The sequence below is a fragment of the Amyelois transitella genome, chromosome 8 (genome assembly GCF_032362555.1).
Source record: "Amyelois transitella isolate CPQ chromosome 8, ilAmyTran1.1, whole genome shotgun sequence".
Taxonomy (NCBI): Eukaryota; Metazoa; Arthropoda; class Insecta; order Lepidoptera; family Pyralidae; genus Amyelois; species Amyelois transitella.
Window position 1 is genome coordinate 9472125 of NC_083511.1, and position 21151 is coordinate 9493275.

At 35.6% G+C, this 21151-nt stretch overlaps 1 protein-coding gene across 2 annotated transcripts in view; it reads left to right on the forward strand.

The window, feature by feature from the left end:
- LOC106135376 (serine proteinase stubble) overlaps positions 1-21151 on the forward strand; it is a 138695-nt gene that overhangs the window by 113696 nt on the left and 3848 nt on the right. For both annotated transcript variants that reach the window (XM_013335661.2, XM_060945462.1), the window contains exons 4-6: positions 17875-18039; positions 18581-18997; positions 19466-19726. In XM_013335661.2, coding sequence (XP_013191115.2) covers positions 17875-18039; positions 18581-18997; positions 19466-19726 — 843 coding nt within the window. The remainder of the gene's footprint in view (positions 1-17874; positions 18040-18580; positions 18998-19465; positions 19727-21151) is intronic.

Below are 21151 nucleotides of genomic sequence, written 5' to 3' on the forward strand. Positions count from 1 at the left end.
ACTAACATAAAATAAAGGTCATAAAAAATTTACGTGTAACTTTAGAACCTGCCAGATGCATCTGTTATATTTCCAGCTTTGCCCGTAAAGTTAAGTACATAAACCACATCAAAATAAACACCTTATTCACACTTACCGCTATTTATTCGCATAACATTATAATAACAAAACGCAATGCGTATATCAACATTATTATCACCGCATGTCGCCTTTACAGCTATGACAGTGTCAAAATAACGATAATATAGAATTAATACCTTTACAAAAATGGGGGAAGTTCTAGCAAAAGGTATGGTCAAGAGTACCCGAAACCGACGAGCTTGCATGAAGAGAGTTATGAATGTGGATGAATCGAAAGATGTGTGCAGGGATCGTGGCAAGTGGAAAGATGTGACATCTGCCTACCCCTAAGAGAAAGAGGCGTGATTTATGTATGTTTGTACAAAAATGGGTAACAATAATATAGTTTTATTTTTTCTAAGATAAAATTGTCTATTACACTGTTATTTTGTATGAATTATGTATGTAAAGCCATACAGCTGATCGTGGCGTCAGTCTTTTCAAGACTGTTGGCTCTGTCAACTCCGCATGGGATATTGACGTGACCATATGTATGTATGTGTTCACATTGGCTGCGGACTTTTTTTTATAGTGCGGAGCTTCCAAATAAGTAAAAATTTAACTATGAATATGGAAAAGTTACATATCTTTATGGTTTTTGTAGAGACATAATATTTGTTTATGAGATATAAAATAAGGTACTTATGTATTTATTTCAAAGTGTTATGAATATAAATTAAGATTGTTGAATTTAATTTGTATTTCGTAAGTCTTCTGTTGTGCCATTCCATTCCAAATTTCATATGCATTACTTATAAAACTATAATATTTGAGTAAATTATTTGACTCGAAATTAGCTTTTTTGATATCATTGAATTGCAAACTTAAAAATCCGATGGGAAAATTTTGGATCATTTTATTCGATATAAAATTTCGATTAATTCGATTTCTCACAGTATGACTTTATAAGACTTCACCTCTTATCCTCATATCTGAAATATACCTAAAATCTCTTTGATTAAAACTGCTCATTAAAGTATCATATGACTACATACACTTCTGTTTTGTTTATTTTTTATAACAAATGCAGCAGGAAGGTAAACTTACATCTATATTCATGTTTAGGTCTTTTAAAACGTCTGTCTGTTTGTTTATTGACGGTATAAATCCTACTATTCGAGTAATTTTGTAGTAACATTTGAAGTGTTCATTCTTGCTGTCCTAGGAACAGATTTATAGTCTTGTTCGCTTCAAGTGAAACTAAAATTTCTTATGAATTAGTTTATTTACTTATTAAAATTATTGAGCCTTACAAATACAACAGGTAAACTTTATGCTGAAAATATTCAATCATACTTTACATATAGTCACGTCTATATTCCTTGCGGGGTAGACAGAGCCAGCAGTCTCGAAAAGACATTAACCACGTTCAGGGAACCACACGGCACCAGATAAATAAAATGCACCTACAGTTCCAGTGAGATTTGATAAACGATTAAGTTTGCAGGATTTTTTTTTAGCGAAAACTAGTTAATTTCGTCTAATGTACTTAAATTTCCTCATAGATTATTTTTTGTGAACTAGAAATCACAAAATATATGGAAGCAATTTAAAAAAATATATATCTTTTTAATACATTATACATAACACTGTTTATAAAATTGTATTTTGACGACGTGTTTAAAAAAGGCACACATATTAAGTTGTAATTTATATGTTAAGTTTAATATTTTAATGTAAGTAATCAACATAAAATGCTAATCACATTTAATGCGTTAAGTTTTTAAAACATGACATTTTTATGATTTTGTAAATATAATATTTATTCACGATTGAACTTCGTAAGTATAAGTATGCATAAAATTAAGTATAGACTAACTTTTATAATTAAACATACTTAATGATAAAGGATGTCGGGAATGTCACTGTGCAGAGATCATGCCCAATGGAAATATGCAATCTCTACCTATCCCTCTGGAATAGAACCATTTTTTGTACATACATACATACATATGGTCACGTCTATATCCCTTGCGGGGTAGACAGAGCCAACAGTCTGGAAAAGACTGAATGGCCACGTTCAGCTATTTTGCTTAATGATAGAATTGAGATTCCCAAGAAAAAGGAATCCCAAGTTTGTGAGCCTATCCCTTAGTCGCCTTTTACGACATCCATGGGAAAGAAATGGAGTGGTTCTATTCTTTTTTGTATTGGTGCCGGGAACCACACGGCCCTTTTTTTTGTATGTAAATTAAGTCTAGCAGTGGTCTTAGAAATTCTTCTTTCCCCGTTGACGTCAGCAACTAAGAAGCAATTAGTTGTAAGTACCTAATATTAATTATTTTTATCTGTGTGTGTTCTTGGTGCATTGCATCCTCGGGGGTAGTGCGTCAGAGCCCGAGGTCCGCTAACTTCTTCTTCTTCTTATCTAGAGTACTAGTTTATTAAGGAGAAAATGCCGTGTAGTTCCTGTCATTTTAAAAAAAGACTATTCCATCTCTTTCCCATGGATTTAAAGAGTAAATGGCGAGTATGGGAATAGGCACATTCAGCTAGTGCAGCTTTTACCCTGATCTAATATGAGTTACGTTTCCCTGCTAGGGTTGCGGAGATATGACGGGAGTCGCTTTGTGTAATTTTTTTTATTTTATAAATTAAAGAAACCAACAGCGTATACATTTAATAGTAATACAGTATTAATCTTATGCTATTATAAGGCCAATGACAGGTTTCTCTTACTATTACTGTAATAAAGTCAATAGTTACTGATAAAGAAAGTACTTATCGCTTAATCAAGACGCAAGTATATTTCAAGTCTCTAATTTTAGGTGTGAATAAAAATGTTAAATTTAACCGAATTGGAATGGCATGGTAAAAACATGAATTACCCAATCCAGGTTCATGGTCAAAAAGGTCCACATCAGGCTCATCAGGATATAACCGGGACTAACGCCAGGAGCAAGGAAGGGAGCATTTAAATTAATATTGTTTTTTTTTAGGTTTTTTATTAATATTTTGTTTTATGTTTTTTTTAGCTTTAGTTTTAATTTGATTTAATTGTGATTCAAATATTTTAATCCAGATAAAGATATTATGTTTTCAACTTATTTGCAAATTTAATTAGCTATTAAGATTACTGAACAGATTGTTTAATGTTAATGTTAGACCAAATGATAAAAATAATAAAAAAAAAAAAACTATTTAATCATTCAGCCTCCAGCCATGACGACGACATTTTGATTATAAACAGCATAAAGACACTTTCTACTGTATAATGTTTATATCTCCATAACATCTTGCAAGTCAAGAGCGAAGAGCGTGACCATCGGGAGATCTACAACTTTATCTGACTTAATGATGAAAACATAAAATAAAAAGCGTACAGAATTAGCACTTTATTCTCTTTCTCCTCTGTTACATACATCATTAATTTCGGGAGAGGAGCCCGGGATGCGCTTTTTTACCATGATCCTAGATTGGGTAGGTCATATTTTTACACGAAGAGACTCCCATCTGACCTCCGGAAACTTTACCTAAAGAGGAACATAACCCATATTGGATAATGGTAATCGCTGAATTAGATGAATTTGTCTGTTCCTTTCGAAGCCTTTAATGACAACCATTATAAAGAGATGGAGTGGTTCTATATCAAATTGCCGGGAACCATACACACGGAATTTGAAAATAAGAAATATTTTATAATAAGTAATAATAATGATAAATAAATAAATAATTATCTACGGGACAAATTACACAGATTGGGTTAGCTTCGAAGTAAGTTCGTGATGATTATAGATGACTTAACGTAACTTGTGTTACGATAAGTCATCTATAATTTTATAAGTTATCCCTCTATGCTCTCTTTAAGTTATTTTGTTATTGAGATGTAAGATACGAGTGGAAATTGGGAAAATTCGAGAGCAGTCATAAGCGAAACGGTTTGAAGGCCATTCCAATGGCTGCTCCGGTAAATTGGACAGTTATGTCAAAGCTGTGTAACTTATTGTAACGATGAGTGTCGCAAAATGTGCACATGTCCTTAGAAATATACGGCCTTCATGTTTTTAAACGGTTTTATTTAGCTCACCCCGTTTGTTTTATTTATTCTTGGGTCAAATTTAGTAATTCAAATTTCACCCTCTTCCTGTCAACCGATTAATCTGAAATTTTGTATACACTTTGGATTTTGGTGACAATATAATTATGTTTATTCATTATCATTATAAATTCAAGATGGCCGCCGTTACAAAATGGCGGATAATTTAGGTTTCATTAATCCCATCAATATGGGTATCAAATGAAAGGGCTCAACAAGCAGAATACAATATACTATAAAAAATTGAAATCCAAGATGGCGGCCTCTACAAAATGGCGGATTACTTAGGTTTTATCAATCCCATCAACATGGGTATCAAATGAAAGGTCTCAACAAGTAGAATACAATTTACTATTCAAAATTAAAATCTAAGCAGTGGGATAAAATGTAGCCTATGTTACTCCTGAAGGTTAAGTCTATCCCTGTGCCAAATTTCATTCAAATCGGTCCAGTAGTTTTTGAGTTTATTCGTTACAACTAAAAACTAGAAAATAAAAATAGGTAAAAAAACTTTTTAAGTTAAACGGTTTTATGTTAAACATACATTGCAATGTTTAATATAAATGTACTAAAAACCAAAAAATAATAAAATAGATACAGTCGTGGGAATTATAAACATATGCATAGACTAGACTAAAATAAAACCGTGGGGCACGTCAATTGTCTACAATCGTTGATTAAAATGTTTGTTTTGTAATGTTACACTATAATTAGGCAGTTGTTCAACCGACAACGATGGACGTGTGATAAGTAGGGCTAGAATGTGGAAACAAGTTAGCAAGCTCGATTAAGCGAGTTTTAGGGTTTCATAATGTTGAGCGAGTAGTACTTTTATCATAAGTTTTGTCGATTAAAGACAAACTACGAGCAGTGAAACGATTCCTCGGTAGCCAGCAAAATAGTAAGTAATTTGCGCACCGTCTGCGGGCCAACTGCCTAACGACGAATTAAACGATTCTTCTATCGCACATTAAGTCTATAATTTGTAGACAATTCACGTGCCCCACGGTTTTATTTTAGTCTAGTCTATACATATGTTTATAATTCCCACGACTGTATCTATTTTATTATTCTACCATAATGTCTGAAAACGCGAAAATGAAAATGTGACGATAAAGTGGTTAGGCATTTCTTATATCTTTCGTATATATCTTATCTTAGGTATTTTGTTTGCTTTTGATTTTATTGAGAACAGGGCAGATAATGGAATGGGTCATGTAGTTCCATATGAGACTCTTAGAAATGATCAATTGTTTGTAGTTAAAGTTTTATATCAAGTATTCATATATTTTGTTGTCAATTTATATTCATACATACATAAATACATATAATCACGTCCATATCCCTTGCGGAGTAGACAGAGCCAACAGCCTTGAAAAGACTGATAGGCCGCGTTCAGCTGTTTGGCTAAATATGGAATTAATATTCGAACCTACATAGTGACAGAAAAAAAAACGCCAAGAAAATAAAAGCAAGTGGACTCAGAACTAAGGATGACAGAGACAGAAGACCATTCAAATTGAGAGGAAGATATTAGAACTTGGGGTTCGCATCATCGGTTAAATCGGTAGTACGAACAGACGAGAAAGACTTAGAAAAAGTCAAAGTGTTTCCTAACCATTAGATCAAATTTGATTAGTTCTGATCTGCCTATGATTACCTTCGGTACCTTAAACCACCCGCCTTATAAACCGGTAGCCAGCACACAATATACACCGAACAATTTATTGTAAATTATTTCCCGATGAAACTCTGCAAGTACGGATATTGTAGGAATTCCACGGTCCGTGTTCTGGACAAGTACGTTGTGGTGAGATATAAGCAAGGTGTCTACTAGTGGTTCGTTTACGAAAATCGTTTTTGTACGATGATTATTTAAGTCGAAAAAGAAATAGGCCAGTCTGCGTTAATCTTATCCGTTCCCGTTCCGTTCGTTCCCGTACTCCTCCGAAACGGCTTGACCGATTCTCATGAAATTTTGTGAGCATTTATGAGTAGGTCTGAGAATCGGCCAACATCTATTTTTCATTACCCCTTAGTGATAAGGGTTGGCTACCGTAACATTTTTTTTACTAAAATTACTTAAAAGTTATTCATATGGCATAACTGGTATAGCAACCTTTTCCGGGACAGCTAGTATACCTATAAATATTATGACATTTTCATGTGTCACTTTAGAATACAACTATTCCATATATTTCCAATGGATTTTGTAAAAGGCGACTAAAGGAAAAGGTTATTAACTTAAGATTCATCTTGTAGGCGATGGGCTACCAACCTATCACTATGGGCTAACAAAGCCATAAGCTAAACGTGAAACGTCGGTTCTTTCCAATTTGCAAAGGATATGGACGTAAATATATATATGTACCTATGTATGTACATTTCGAAAGACGTTTTCGATGTCGTTTTACAACTATAGTAGTTACCCTGATGTATTATTATTGGAGTATAATGGTGCTATCAGATTGGGGTCCGATTTATTGTGATTTAATGCAATTTTGAAATGTAAGTGTTGAGAAATCCACAGAATAGATATTTTGAAGCCGGCCTTTGCTTTCCTGTATGTCGCTTTTATACAGGTAGAAGTTTACACCGATCGAAAGGTGGATAATATAGAAATAAGCCGTGTGGTTTCCGGCAAATATAAATAGAATCGAACCAAATTAGTTGCATAGCCAATTAATGCATGCAATAAAAAGTGTCTACCGTTACAAATATACACAAGTACTCTTTATGTCGTACTGTGCAGTAGTATCTAGTAGTAGTGCCGTGCGTAAGTAATGCCGTGTGGTTCTCGGCACCAATATAAAAATAACTAGAGGCCGCTCGCGACTTCGTCCGCATGGAAACCCTATCAATCCCGCGGGAACTCTGGGATAAAAAGTAGCCTATGTGTTATTCTGGGTCTTCAGCTACCTACATACCAAATTTCATGGTAATCGGTTCAGTAGTTTTTGCGTGAAAGAGTAACAAACATCCATACATCCATACAAACTTTCGCCTTTATAATAGTAGTAGAATAGGACCACACTATCTCTTTCCCATGGATGTCGTAAAAGGCGACTAAGGGAGAGGTTGATAGAGAGATTCTTCTTTTAGGCGATTGGCTAGCAACCTGTCACATATGAAATCTCAATTTTATCAGTAAGCCTAACAGCCGAATGTGGCCTTTCAGTCTGCCCCGCAAGGAATATAGACGTGACTATATGTATGTATGAATGTAGTACTCTTAATGTCACAACAGTTTTGTACATTAGTTTGATTGCAAACCGATATTCTTGCGATGAAGGAAAACAATGTGACGATCTTCACGTTTAAGTGCAAGGTTGAATGTGCAAGGATTTGCACATTCCGGCAACTGGACGGACATTAATGATCCAATATAGGTTAACTACTCCTGAATGGGTTGCGGAGAATATAAGGAAGACAGGAGTCTTTCATTAAAAAACCTGACTTATCCGCTCCAAAATCGTGGTCAGAAGTGTACTCCAGAGATTCTTTTCCAGAGAGGCGAGGATGTAACTTGGACTAACTGGGATGTCTTCAAATTGTATTATTATTATTAGACGGCCTCTGTGGCGCAGTGGTTGTGCGCTTGTCTGTGACACAGGAGGTCGCAGGTTCGAACAAGGCGAGAAAATTATGAAAAACGTACTTTTTCTGATTGATCTCGGTGTTGGATGTTTATATATCTGTGTATTTTTTTTATTTATCTTAATAAGTATTTATTATCAAATATAGTATATATAATATAGTATGTATAACCCAAGTTAGAACCACTTTTACCGTTAGACTCGAACAACTGTTGGTAAAAGAAATAAATGAACAGGTAATATGAAATTGCTTACTTGTAAGTATTTTTTAGGCTATACAGCTTACTTTAAATGTATATGCCAAATATCTATACTTATTTGTATTTTTGCATTTATAAAATAATTTATTATTTCTTTCTAATTTAAAAATGCGTAAGATGTCTGTTTGTTTCTCTTTCACGCAAAAACTTCTGAACATACTTTCATGAAACTTTGCAGTAAAATGGTTTAGACTTTGGAATAACATAAAAAGTTTAAAAATCCAAGAGGCAACAGCTAGTAATGCATATTTTCTTTCGAAAGCCCCTTCCCTCGTTCCGTGAAGAGAAATTACTGATTTCTAGTCAATTGAAAACGTAACGATGTTTTAATAACTAAGGCAGTTAAAATGATCGTTTCATTCATAGACATCCGGTTAATTAGTCTTATACTATTTTGATTTTATATAGTTCTATCTATATACGTTTAGTATTCGGACCCTTCTATTTGCGTTTAACTATCCCGCAAGGGATATAGACGTGACTATATGTACGTATGAGTAAGGCATGTCATAGTGATATGCGTCATACAAAGTAAGTACTTTTCATCATAAAAATAAACAAATAAAGTGTACGCACCTAAATTTCTAGACTTCTATAGTAACTCAGCCGACAATCTAATCTGAGCTGTGGGCACGTTTCCTCCAATAAATCACAGTTAGGGAGGGGGTGGATCCAATAAATTTGCAGTGGTTGCTGCGCCGGCGGCGATGTATGCATTGTGCCGCCTTTACCTACACTCAGCACTTTAGTGTTAGTAAACGTGTTAAATGTGATGTATGTTAAGATTTACGAGAGATGTAACACGTTTACTAAAACGTGTTAAATGAGATGATTAGATTTTTTAAGCCCCAATATTGTGATTTATTTTTTGAGAGTTATCAATTTATTTGGGACAAATAACGATCTTAAATAAAAGTAATTAATAAAATTGACTTTGAGCTTCAAATAGAATGCTATTATTTTCTTAACTTTACTAATGTTCTACAAAGTTGATTTTAATTTAAATAATTTAAAAAGGCAGGTCGTGATGGATAATTATTTGGTTTCGAAGTACAAAGAATTTAAAAAATACAGGTAGTTAACAAAGTTTACTAAACACTTAACAACTAAATTCGTGTAAACAAGCCTTTGCGAAATACAGCTCAGCACGCGAGTCTGATAAGACTTGCTGAGGTGCCACAGATGTATTGTAATTTAAAGACATGAGATTGGGCTCATGATTCTAATTTATGAAGTATAGCTTTTTCAGTTTTGTCTTATTTATAGTAAGTACTAGCTTTCCGCCCGCGGCTTCGCCCACGTGTAATTCGGTTATATATAGCGTTTTTTAATGATCTCGACAGGGCTTTTTCTTCCACAGGCTGAAATCTTGTTACAACTGGAATTAAATATAGCCTGTGTTACTCAGGGATGATGTAGCTTTCTAATGGTGAATGTTTAAAATCGATTCAGTAGTTTCGGAGTTTATCGATTACATGTGTAAACAAACAAACATATAAAAAATAGATTGTTCCTCTTTATAATATTAGTATACATACAAATCTATATAGAAAAAGTAAAGCGAGACAAAATCATCGTCTCAAAAGAAAAAAAAAAACAGGATTTAAATTCAAATCAAAATATTTGTAGTGTGTAATATGTAGTTTCGCGTATGTCCGCTAGGGGCGCTGCTAAAATTACACGATAAATTAAAATATTTTACGCTACCTAGCTAAATGACGGTAACGAAACCATAGCGCGATCTATCTCGATGCCAACGCCATCTATCGAGCATCGAGACAACTCGTGATAGTTAATAGAAAATAAAATTCGGGTGTTTTATTTATGCATACCGATTACGCCGAGATTTATGGACCGATTTACGTGATTCTTTTTTTGTTCGGTAGAGTATACTTTCAAGTTGGTCCCGTTGTTACCTAGTCAGGATCTGATGATGGTATTCCAGGGAAATCAAGGGCAAACCTCAAATTTACAGGCAATTACGTTTTTGACAATTTCATAGATCTGTTTAAGTATTTGCGTCTGATAGTCATCATCCCATGTGAATGAGCTGATGATGGAAGGTACAACTCCTCAACGGTTAGGAGTTGAAAGAAAATTCTTACGAAGTTATACGTACATGTGAGGCTATTAGGTTGACCTGATAATAAAAAGTAAATCTCATTAACGTTAAGAATTTAGGTGAAAATGGATGCGGACAAATTTCGTAGCTGTTTGTATGGGTAGTGTTAACACAAAATAGGGATTTAAAGGCGTGATGTTATTAATGTTATGCATGTATGTACATAATTATGTATGTTATTATGTATGTTAAAGAGACGACTGAAAGTTGTCATACAAAGTCTTTTTTTTTAAGGATGGGAAATCATCAAATGACCTCTCCCGCTCTGGGTGGAACGGAAGGGAGTGTCAGACTTTTACTGACTAAAACCCACCTCGTTCCTTCAGTTGCCCTTTGCGTTCCGGGGCCACGGTATCTCGTTAGAACTTTCCCGCAGCCCCGGCTCAGTTTATCCCGTTTCCCCCCCTTGGGGGTTGACATTTCAAAAATCCCTTCTTAGTGCTCACTTATGTTACTAAAGGAACCTCTGTTCAAAATCTCAGACTCCTATACCGAGCGGTTTCGGCTGTGCGTTAATAAATCAGTCACCCAATCGCACCCCCTAAATCACGATTGGAGGGTAGTTTGAAAAAACTTATAATGTCAAACATATTTACTTGCCTATGTACGTGTTCATGCCAAGTTTCAAGTTTATAAACCCAAGGAATAAGATTTTTCATAGAAACGTTTTTACCCCTTTTCCCCCCCTTGGGGGTTGAATTTCCAAAAATCCTTTCTTAGTGCTCCCCTACATATCCCAAGGAACCTACATTCCAAATTTCAGCTGTCTACGACCAGTAGTTTCGACTGTGCGTTGTCTGTCAGTCAGTCACTCAGTAACGGAAGAGTTTTATATATATAGATTATTACTCGTTATTCAGTACTCTACTCGTCCTTCACAGTTACTAAATGACCTATTTTGGCATGTAGGTCAGTTTAAAAATAATTGTGTTCTGCACTTTATGAAACAAATATCAAAAGAAAGGCAAATAATAATAATTAAAATAGATTCTGCGCCAACGCCAATCTCCTGTTTGGTTTCCTTCCACCCAAAGGTTGACTGGAAGAGATCTTTTGTATGTTTTACTCTTATGGTGAAATAAAGAGTTTTATCTATCTATCTAATAACTTGTAACGCGTGAAGGGTAGGCAGAGCCAACAGTCTTGAAAATACTATAGGGCCATAAGGCTTCATGATGGAATTGAGATTTAAATAGTGACAGGTTGCTATTTCATCGCCTAAAAGAATCCCAAGTTAATAAGCCTATCCCTTAGTTGCCTTTTACGCCGTATTCTTTTTCTATTAGTTCCACACGGCCTAACCCTTTCATTTTTTATTTAGAAATCCGCCAAAGGTTTCGCGGTAGACCATTCTTATTATTTTTTTTTTTTTTTGAGAAATAGTTCGTCTATTGAACCACAAAATATATGGGCGTTGCGGGGAAAATAGTATGTTAAGATTTACGAGAGATGTAAGGTAATATTGGGACGTACCTATATTTATTGATGCACGAAAAATGTGCGTGTTCAGATAAGTGTTATGCGGAGGGAGCCGATTCAATAGGACTGGGTTACAAGCGTAAGATATACTACCGAAATTGTTCTTTTGTATTTTTCCTTTATAGAAAATCATAATATATTATCTTATTCTATTATTAGAGAATGTTTGTGAAGACAATGTAACATCGAGGTGTATAAATGGAACAGGTTATTGACGTATTAATCAAATCGCGGCTGGGAAACTAAACGGATTTATCTTACAAAAGGAAGAGTATACTTATATATAATTTTGTTTCCAACTTGGGGAAAAATTGTTGATTTTGAATATCAAATAATAAAATACTTTGAAAAAAATTCTCGCGAATTGAACCCACACCTTGTAACTCAGAGAGACGATATTGTAACCACTAAGTCACAGCAGCCGGTCATTCAATACTAGTAACACCCGACTTCACCTATAAATATTCAAATAACTGCATAGTTCCCATTAACTAGTTACATCAAATTAGTAAATATACTTGCATGCACGAATTATGGCTTACACTAAAGCGTAACTTATACCTGTCTCAATATATCGCCAACTAATTTAAATTTACATAGTAACTGCTTGAATACATGAATGATTAACGTAACTGAATTGAGATATAAATAAAGAGCTCCTAAAAGATTGATGTTCAAGGAAGAATAAGCAAAATACTTGCCAAGATGATCACTGATTATTGGTAACCATTGACATTTCAATGTATTTAATTTAATTGCCGTGTGGTTCTCGGCACCAATACAAAAAAGAATAGGACCACTCCGTCTCTTTCTCATGGATGTCGTAAAAGGCGACTAAGGGATAGGCTTACCAACTTGGGATTTTTTTTGGGCGTTTGGATAGCAACCTGTCACTATTTGAATCTCAATTGTATCATTAAGCCAAATAGCTGAACGGTGGCCATTCAGTCTTTTCAAGTCTGTTGGCTCTGTCTACCCCGCAAGTGATATAGACGTGACCATATATATGTATAGTAGTTAAGTAAGATGTTTACTATTGTAAGAAGTTTTAACTAATTATGGTATTTCGCAATTGCCAGTAATAAAATGATTCCAGTATTATAATTTTTTAGTAGTAATAACATGCATACACACACTTGTAGTCTAACGTTTTTATCCCCAACAGTCTCGAAAAGACTCGTTCAGCTGTGTATGGCTTTATGATGACAGACAAATAGTGACAGGTTGCTAGCCAATACTGTTGGCTCTGTCTACCCCGCAAAGGATATAGACGTGGTATTATGTATGTATGTATGAACTTCACAAAATGGTGACTACGCATTCGACATTCTATTGAACGTGTTTTATGAAACAAAATCATATTAAAAACCCTTTAATACTATAAAAAATAACAAAATTTATAACTTCAGCATAATATAAGGACCTAATACAAAAAAAATATTACATAAAAAAATTCAACATAACTCTTAATAATAGTAAAACCTAACAATATTACAAAAAAAAATATGACATCAGAAAGTAACAATGTTAGTTTCAGACTAGTGTTTATCTAAAGCCCTAAAGCTCCTGCACACTTCAAAAGGCACGTTGGCCCCTCGTTATCCGACATAAGCCTCTTTCATGTGTGTAGTTCAGCTACTAACTCAAACAGTGAATGGACGAACTCAAATACTATTTAATTTTGTGACTGGTCAAACAAAAAGCGATGGAGATTTTTTTTTATTTCTCTTAAGTTACATTATTATAAAATTTATTTAAACTATGTAGGTAGGTATGTGTTACCATGATCAAAATATGATGTAGGGTTCCCTTGCAAAGGTTGCGGACGTCAGACGGAAGTCTTTTCATGGAAAAACCTGACATATCCTAATAAAGATTTTATTTATTTATGTTATACACAAAAGGAACATGCAGGAGCATAATACAGCAATTGTAGTACAAAGGTGCTAGGTGAGTATATCAATAAAAAGCTTTTCCATTAGATCCGTGAGAGGAGAAATTAATAAAGGAGCAGTTTGGCTTAACTGGATCGTGTTTTTAGCCGCACCCCGGGCTTTCCTCCAGAGTATTTTCTAGGCGGCCTCTGTGGCGCAGTGGTAGTATGCGCTTGTCTGTGACACCGGAGGTCCTGGGTTCGAACCCCCGCGAGGGCATGAAGAGAAGCGAATTTTCTCTGATTGTTTTGAGTCTTGGATGTTTATCTATATAAGTAATAATTATAAAATATAGTATCGTTGAGTTAGTATCTCGTAACACTAGTCTCGAACTTACTTCGAGGCTGACTCGATCTGTGTAATCTATCCCGTATTTATTCATTCTCATATTTCATTTTATTTTCTCGATTAGTTTGAGTTTTTATTTATTAATTCATATCAACTTTTATAAATTTTATAACACCTCAGAGAATTCATAGAAATACAATTCGTAGAAATTGCAAATCGTTTCCTTTTATGCCTCTACAAACAGATTTCAATTTCTCACTGTCGCTGAAGGAATGAAAAGTGAAATCGGAAATGGGAAAATTCTGTACCTACACGAGGTGCGAGTCAACATATTAATGTATTAAAATATCGACAGTGCCTCGCAAAGCTTTGTTGTGGCAAGAGAAAGCAGTTTACGTGATTTATCAACTATCTGACGAGTCATTCATCTGAAATTGATGATCGTGAAATATGATTGTGTCATTGTTAACTGAGAGTTGAAGTTAGATGTGTATAAATAATCGTTATCAGATATGTCTTTTAGTGGTTATTATGTTTTAAATCGTGCCGTGTGGTTCTCGGCACCAATTGATAAAAAAGGACCTCTTCTTCTCTTTCCCATGGATGTCGTAAAAGGCGATTAAGGGATAGGCTTGTAAACTAAGGATTCTTCTTTTAGGCGTTTGACTAGCAACCTGTCGCTATTTGAATCTCAATTCTATCTTCAAGCCAAAAAGCTGAAGTGGCCTATCAGTCTTTTCAAGACTGTTGGCTCCGTCTACCCCGCAAGGGATAGGTATAGACGTGACTATATGAATGTATGTACTTCTTAAATCGCTTTCTCAAGGTAGCATTTCATGGAAAATGTTTGCATTTCCTCATAAATAGAAAGAAAGAATTAAATGTTCATCAAAAAAGGTGGTGTAAGTCGAGAAAAAAAACCTTCGTATAATAATGAAAAATATAAAAGCTGTGAAAAGTTGAAATATCGATAAATAATACTAGAGGAAATCACTAGCGTCACAGGAAAAATATAATTTCTGTATAAGATAATTGAAACCGCGGGCAATACACAACAAAATAGAAGTCTTGAAGCCCATAAGCACTTGCGACAAGACACCGTAAAGCTGATGGTGGTCGAACGAGATCCGATTATAAAGCGTGATGCATAAGGTTCAAAGCAGTCATTGGTATGTATTATTAATTTTTTTTATTAATAGTTACATAGTAAAAGAAAAGCATAATTATACAGGGATTTAACAAAATAATCTTTTAACAAGAACTAGTGAAAAAAAACAACGCAATTATTTTCTGTTCATAGATGTAGTCTGCCTACCTCTCCGGGAAAAAGGCGAGATTTTATGTATTTTCTGCTCAAGTTTCGCCATTGACCCCTCAATTACGTTCTTGATTACACATTTATCTGATTGCTATAAACTTTATACGGTGCGTAAAAATATACATACAGACATATGGCCACGTCTATATCGCTTGCGGGGTAGACAGAGACAACAGTCTTAAAAAGACTGAAAAAAGAATAAAAATATCATGAGGAAAAAAGTCGCAACGCATCGTGTCGTGTCGCAAGTGCGTCCATTCTTTATAATATAACTCAACAGCTGTCAAAGTCACGAAGCCTAGGAAGCGGCTATTATTTAATCTGTGGCGATGACCACAGTAGCACTACACAGGTTCCCTATCATCCCCAGGCCAGTTACAGACATTGGTCATAAATAAAAAATAAATACGACTACATCCTGTGGAACCAGGAGAAATGTGGCAGAACAGTAAATTAGAGATGGCAGGTTGATCGCGGAAACCCACTCAACTTTGTGTATTATAAGGATTCAGCCGTGTGGTTCCCGGAACCAAATCAAAAAGAATAGGACCACTCCATCTCTTTCCCATGGATGTCGTAAAAAGCGACTAAGGGATAGGCTTATAAAATTGCGATCCTTTTTTTAGGCGATGGGCTAGCAACCTTTCCCTATTTGGATCTCAATTCCATCATCAAGCCCAGCAGCTGAACGTGGTCATTCAGTCTTTTCGGGACTGTTGGCTCTGTCTACCCCGTAAGGGATATAGACGTGACTATATGTATGTATGTATGTAAGGATTCAGTCATGAAAAAAATAATGAACCGTCAAAGAAACAGGACTCAGGTGAGGGAAAAACCATCGTGAGGATACCTTCATATTCAGGTAACTGGATGTGTAACCATGATCGATGCAATAAGGGTTAGGTTCCCCTGCAAAGATTGCGGAGGTCAGACGGGAGTCGCTTCGTGTAAAAACCTGACTCACCCAATCCAGGGTCCATGGTGAAATAAAAATAATTGTGACTGGGTATCTCCCCAGATTGGCGAAGATGCAACCGGGACTAAAGCCATGAGGAAGAAGAAGATACAGGATCCCTGTTCATATAATCCAAAATCATATTTAAATAATATAGACATAAGATTTTTTTGATTTTATATTACATACATATGATCACGTCTATATCCCTAGCGGGGTAGACAGAGCCACCAGTCTTGAAAAGACTGATAGGCCACGCTCAGCTGTTTGGCTTAGTGATAGAATTGAGATTCAAATAGTGACATGTTGCTAGCCCATCGCCTAAAAGAGGAATCCCAAGTTTATAAGCCTATCCCTTAATCGCCTTTTACGACATCCGTGGGAAAGAGATGGAGTGGACCTATTCTTTTTTTAATGGTGCCGGGAACCACACGGCATTTAATAGATATTATTCTGATTTAATACCCATATCCAACTTTCTTATCACAAAGTAATAAAATTCGAATTATCATTTATTGGCTGCTGCAGTTTATTAATTATTCCATTGCATAAAACTAACAACATGTTTATTTCCATATCTGGGTTTTAATGTAAAACGAATAGGTAAAATTCATAAGAAAAGTGTATAAATTGAAATAAGTACTTCATAGATTTATAATAAAAATACGTGAACTTGAACTACACACATACATACAATCACGTCTAAAGCCCTTGCGGGGTAGACAGAGCGAACCGTTTTGAAAAGACTAATTGGCCACGATCAGCTGTCGGCTTAATGATAGAACTGAGATTCAAATAGTGACAGGTTGCTAGCCCATCGCCTTAAAGAAGAATCTCAAGTTTATTTTACTTAATTATACTTAGTCGTTTCTTTACTTTCCTTACTCAATGTCTTTTACAAAGACGGGACTCATTAATGGAAACTTCTTGTTATCTGCTCGTAATCTTTTAATTAATTCAGACAACGCACAGAATATAAAATTAACATAATCAGTCAAATCCAAGATGAAGTCCTGATTCTATTTATACTTTGCGAGGCTAAGGAGTGCGTTTTGTTGGAAATTTAATCATCAATTTATTTTTCTTAGCACGGCTTACGCACACATAATTATTGCACAAAGTACTTTTATTACACAAGTACAACCAACAACACAAGTCTTGTTCCTCCAGGAATTAAACCCATTACTTACCTTTCTGAAGATGAGACCGGGATACGCCTTTGAACATGATCATGAATTGAAAAAGTCAGGTTTTTACACAAAACGATTATCGTCTGACCTCAACAACTTTTGCTACGGGAATCTAACTCTTATGAGATCATAGTAAAAGCTTCACTAGATGACTGTACCTATTTTTTTAGCTGCCTTATATATATAGATATATATATATATATATGGTCACGTCTATATCCCCTGGTAGACAGAGCCAATAGTCTTGAAAAGACTGAACGGCCACGTTCAGCTATTTGGCTTAATGATAGGATTGAGATTCAAAAAGTGACAGGTTGCTAGCCCATCGCCTAAAAAGGAAGCCCAAGTTTGTAAGCCTATCCCTTAGTCGCCTTTTACGACATCCATGGGAAAGAGATGGAGTGGTCCTATTCTTTTTGTATTGGTGCCGGGAACCACACGGTTTTACATCCATGGGAAAGATATGGACAATTATGTACCCTGCTTTATATATAACAACTTTTTGTAATCTCTTCTCAATAAAGACTTAAGTAACTGGCCAAAAACAAAATAATTAATTTCTTTTTCTTTTTCCAGGTTACCAAATGTCGCGCAAATCGTGCGTAGCTGGAGGGGCGCGTGGGGCGTGCATGTGGGTGCAGGAGTGCAACCGAGTGGGGGGCACCCACGCTGGGGTCTGCGTCGATGGGTTCATGTTCGGCTCGTGCTGTCGACTGCCGGACAGGCCAGTGACAGTAGAAGGTGATTTGAATTTGCTATGGCTTCTTTGTTCCTCGATACTTTGGGGATTTTCAATTTTACATACATACATAAAATCACGCCTCTTTCTTCTCTCTCTTTTCAATTTGAAAAGTCAAAAATCATCTCATTTTTGAATTATTACGGAAATGGTAGGTAATTGGATATTTTGGTTAAAAAGAGAAAAGATTTGTATTTTCACTTGTAATAAATTGGAACTTATTGGATGACAGGTGTATTTGGCAGAGAAATAGACAAAACCTTCAAAGTAACGGCTACTTTTTTCTGGAAATTTTCACGGAAATAAAGCCGTGCGCAAAACCTAGCCTCAACATATTTTGCTGGAATTATAACAGCAAAAATATGAGTCTACCAATCTCATGCATAGAATTTTTCAGTACGAAATAAACTTAAAATTAAAACGTATCTCGCCTATATATTCAGTGCGTTTATTTTCATTTCGAAAGATACGTACGAAATTGAATTTATACATATTTTATTTTATACTTTCCCAAATTTTCATGAAAATTTGTACACGTTTCAGAATCTACGAGCAGCATAGCAGTTACAGATCGGCCGTTTTCACTGCCATCTAGCGGTCACACCACAACAAGTCAAGCGCCGAAAACTTCCACGCAAAGCAGCCCGCGACCAAGCACTTTCCAAACGCAGCGCCCGTCGTTCATGACTAAACCAATAGATGGCGCTCCCTCATCTTACAGCTATAGGCCGCCAGAAATAAACGTACCTTCATTAGGCAATTTAGATACAAGTAACGAACAAAATAGTGATATAGTTAATAAAATATCGTATAACAGTGTAAATAAGTACCAAAATGTACATAGGCCGAGCGATGTGGAAACTAGTCCCCACAACAAGATATCGTCTAGTCTTAGCATAATTCCGGGCGCGAGGCCGTTGGCCGTATCTGAGCAACACGCAGAAAATAGCATTTCTTCAGGTATGTAACAAATCAAACTATAATTTTTTCAGAATTAGTTATCACGCCATCTTTCGATTGTATTACAAACCATGTACAGGTTTCATTTGGTTTGAGCTGCATACTTAATAGTTTTACTATTTGTTGTTAGATGGCTCTGTCACTAATATAGATTTGCGCTGAAAATAAATGTATGTTAGGACTGAGAATAAAATAAAAAAAAAAAACGCTATGATAAAAGGAAAACATTACTTATTCAGACAGATCCAAACAGCAAACCTACTGGGTTCAAATCCAATTTTATAACTTTTCTTTGAGTAACATTTTTATGATTAACATTGACCACGGTCCGGGACAATATTGTTATTTATTAGATTCAGAATAGGTTTCTTATTTCAGTCAAATTGGCGCCTGCCTTTTGTGATTTGATTATTAGATATAGACATAACTTTTTATTCCTATATTAACACAATTTCCCTAAAATTCCAGCACAATTTATGTCAAGACCAAACAATCTGAACACGATCCACTGGCAAGCGACCACCGAACCTTCCTTCATCACGAAGCCCCGACCCTCGAACTGGGAGAAGCCTGCAGGGAAACCAAAGCCGACGAAGAAGTTCACCACCACCACGAGTAAACCCCACAAGAATTATGTGAAACCCAAGGACCCGTCTTTGAATATAATCAATAAGACAGATGAGACTACAGTTTCGCCGGTACATACCACTGCGGCGACTAGTAGTGTAGGTAAGTAACTTAAATACGAATTTATTTTCACAAATTGCCGTGTGGTTCCCGGCACCAATAGGAAAAAGAATAGGACGACTCCATCTCTTTCCCATGGATGTCGTAAAAGGCGACTAAGGGATAGGCTTATAAACTTGGGAGCCTATTAAAAAATATTTGCTCTCGTAAACAAATTTAAAACGGGCGGGCTTAACCCTAAGTGGGATCTCTTCCATCTTACCTGACAATAAGAGGATCGCATACAAAATTGAGGCAAAGGCATATATGTATTTTTTTTTTATACTTGTATTCATAATAAAAAGTAAGTGGATCTGGGGCATAGGAGTGCCTCCGCCAAGACTAGAATGGAGTTATCCTCGGCGGTGTTTAATGGAGTTATATCTTAAACTTAAAGGTATAACTCCAACACCTGCCAAACTAAGCAACGTCAGGTCTTCTAAACCAAGCATGGTGACAGACTGTTAGATCTGTCTACCCCGTAAGGGTTAAACACGTAAATGTAATACGTTAAATAATTTAAACTAAATAAATTTTATTACAAAATATTACTATAACTTACTTATAACACAGCTTATGTCTTAATACAAGGTTTTGCTTAAATTAAGCTTACACGGTAGATTTTCACCACGTGTACCTATGAGAAAATTCGAACATTTAACATCCCCTAATTCTGAAAATCTCGCAGCTTCGCCTGGGTAACTCCAGTTTCATAACAGTGCAACCCATTGACCACCTATTTTGTAGACAACGCATTTATTTTTAACGCTCGTTATGTTTCTCACATTTGGAGATATTTCTTTTGAAGTCACGCAACGACGTAAGAAGTGACGGAGAAGGTGATACATATCCATCAACCACAAGTACAGACAGAAAATACATGAAAATAGAGTTTAGAATTATCACTACAATGCTGTGTGGTTCCCGGCACCAGTAGAAAAAAGAATAGGACCACTGCAGCCAATATCCCATAGATGTCGTAAAAAGCTACTTAGGGATAGGTTTAAAAACTTGGGAATCTTCTTATAGGCGACAGACTAGCAACCTGTCACTATTTGAATCTCAATTCTATCATTAAGCCAAACAGCTGAACGTGGCCTATCACTCTAATCAAGACTGTTGGCTCTGTCTAGCCCGCAAGAGATATAGACGTGACTATATGTATGTATTTATGTACTACAATGAGGAAGACTAGTGCCTTGACTAAGCAAAGCCTTATTAGTCCACCATTTTGGCGCCATACTTACCCTACAATAGCTTGATGGCCAAAATTAGAATTTTAACTAATAGATTAGTCCCTTTGGCCTTAATAGAACTTGTGAATAGTCTTCAATTTCCTTGGAAACTCTTGGAAAGGACTGCAACTATCTGGATGCTAAGACTAGCTAGACTCCTATTTACCTTTTGCTCGTTAAGAACTAATCATAT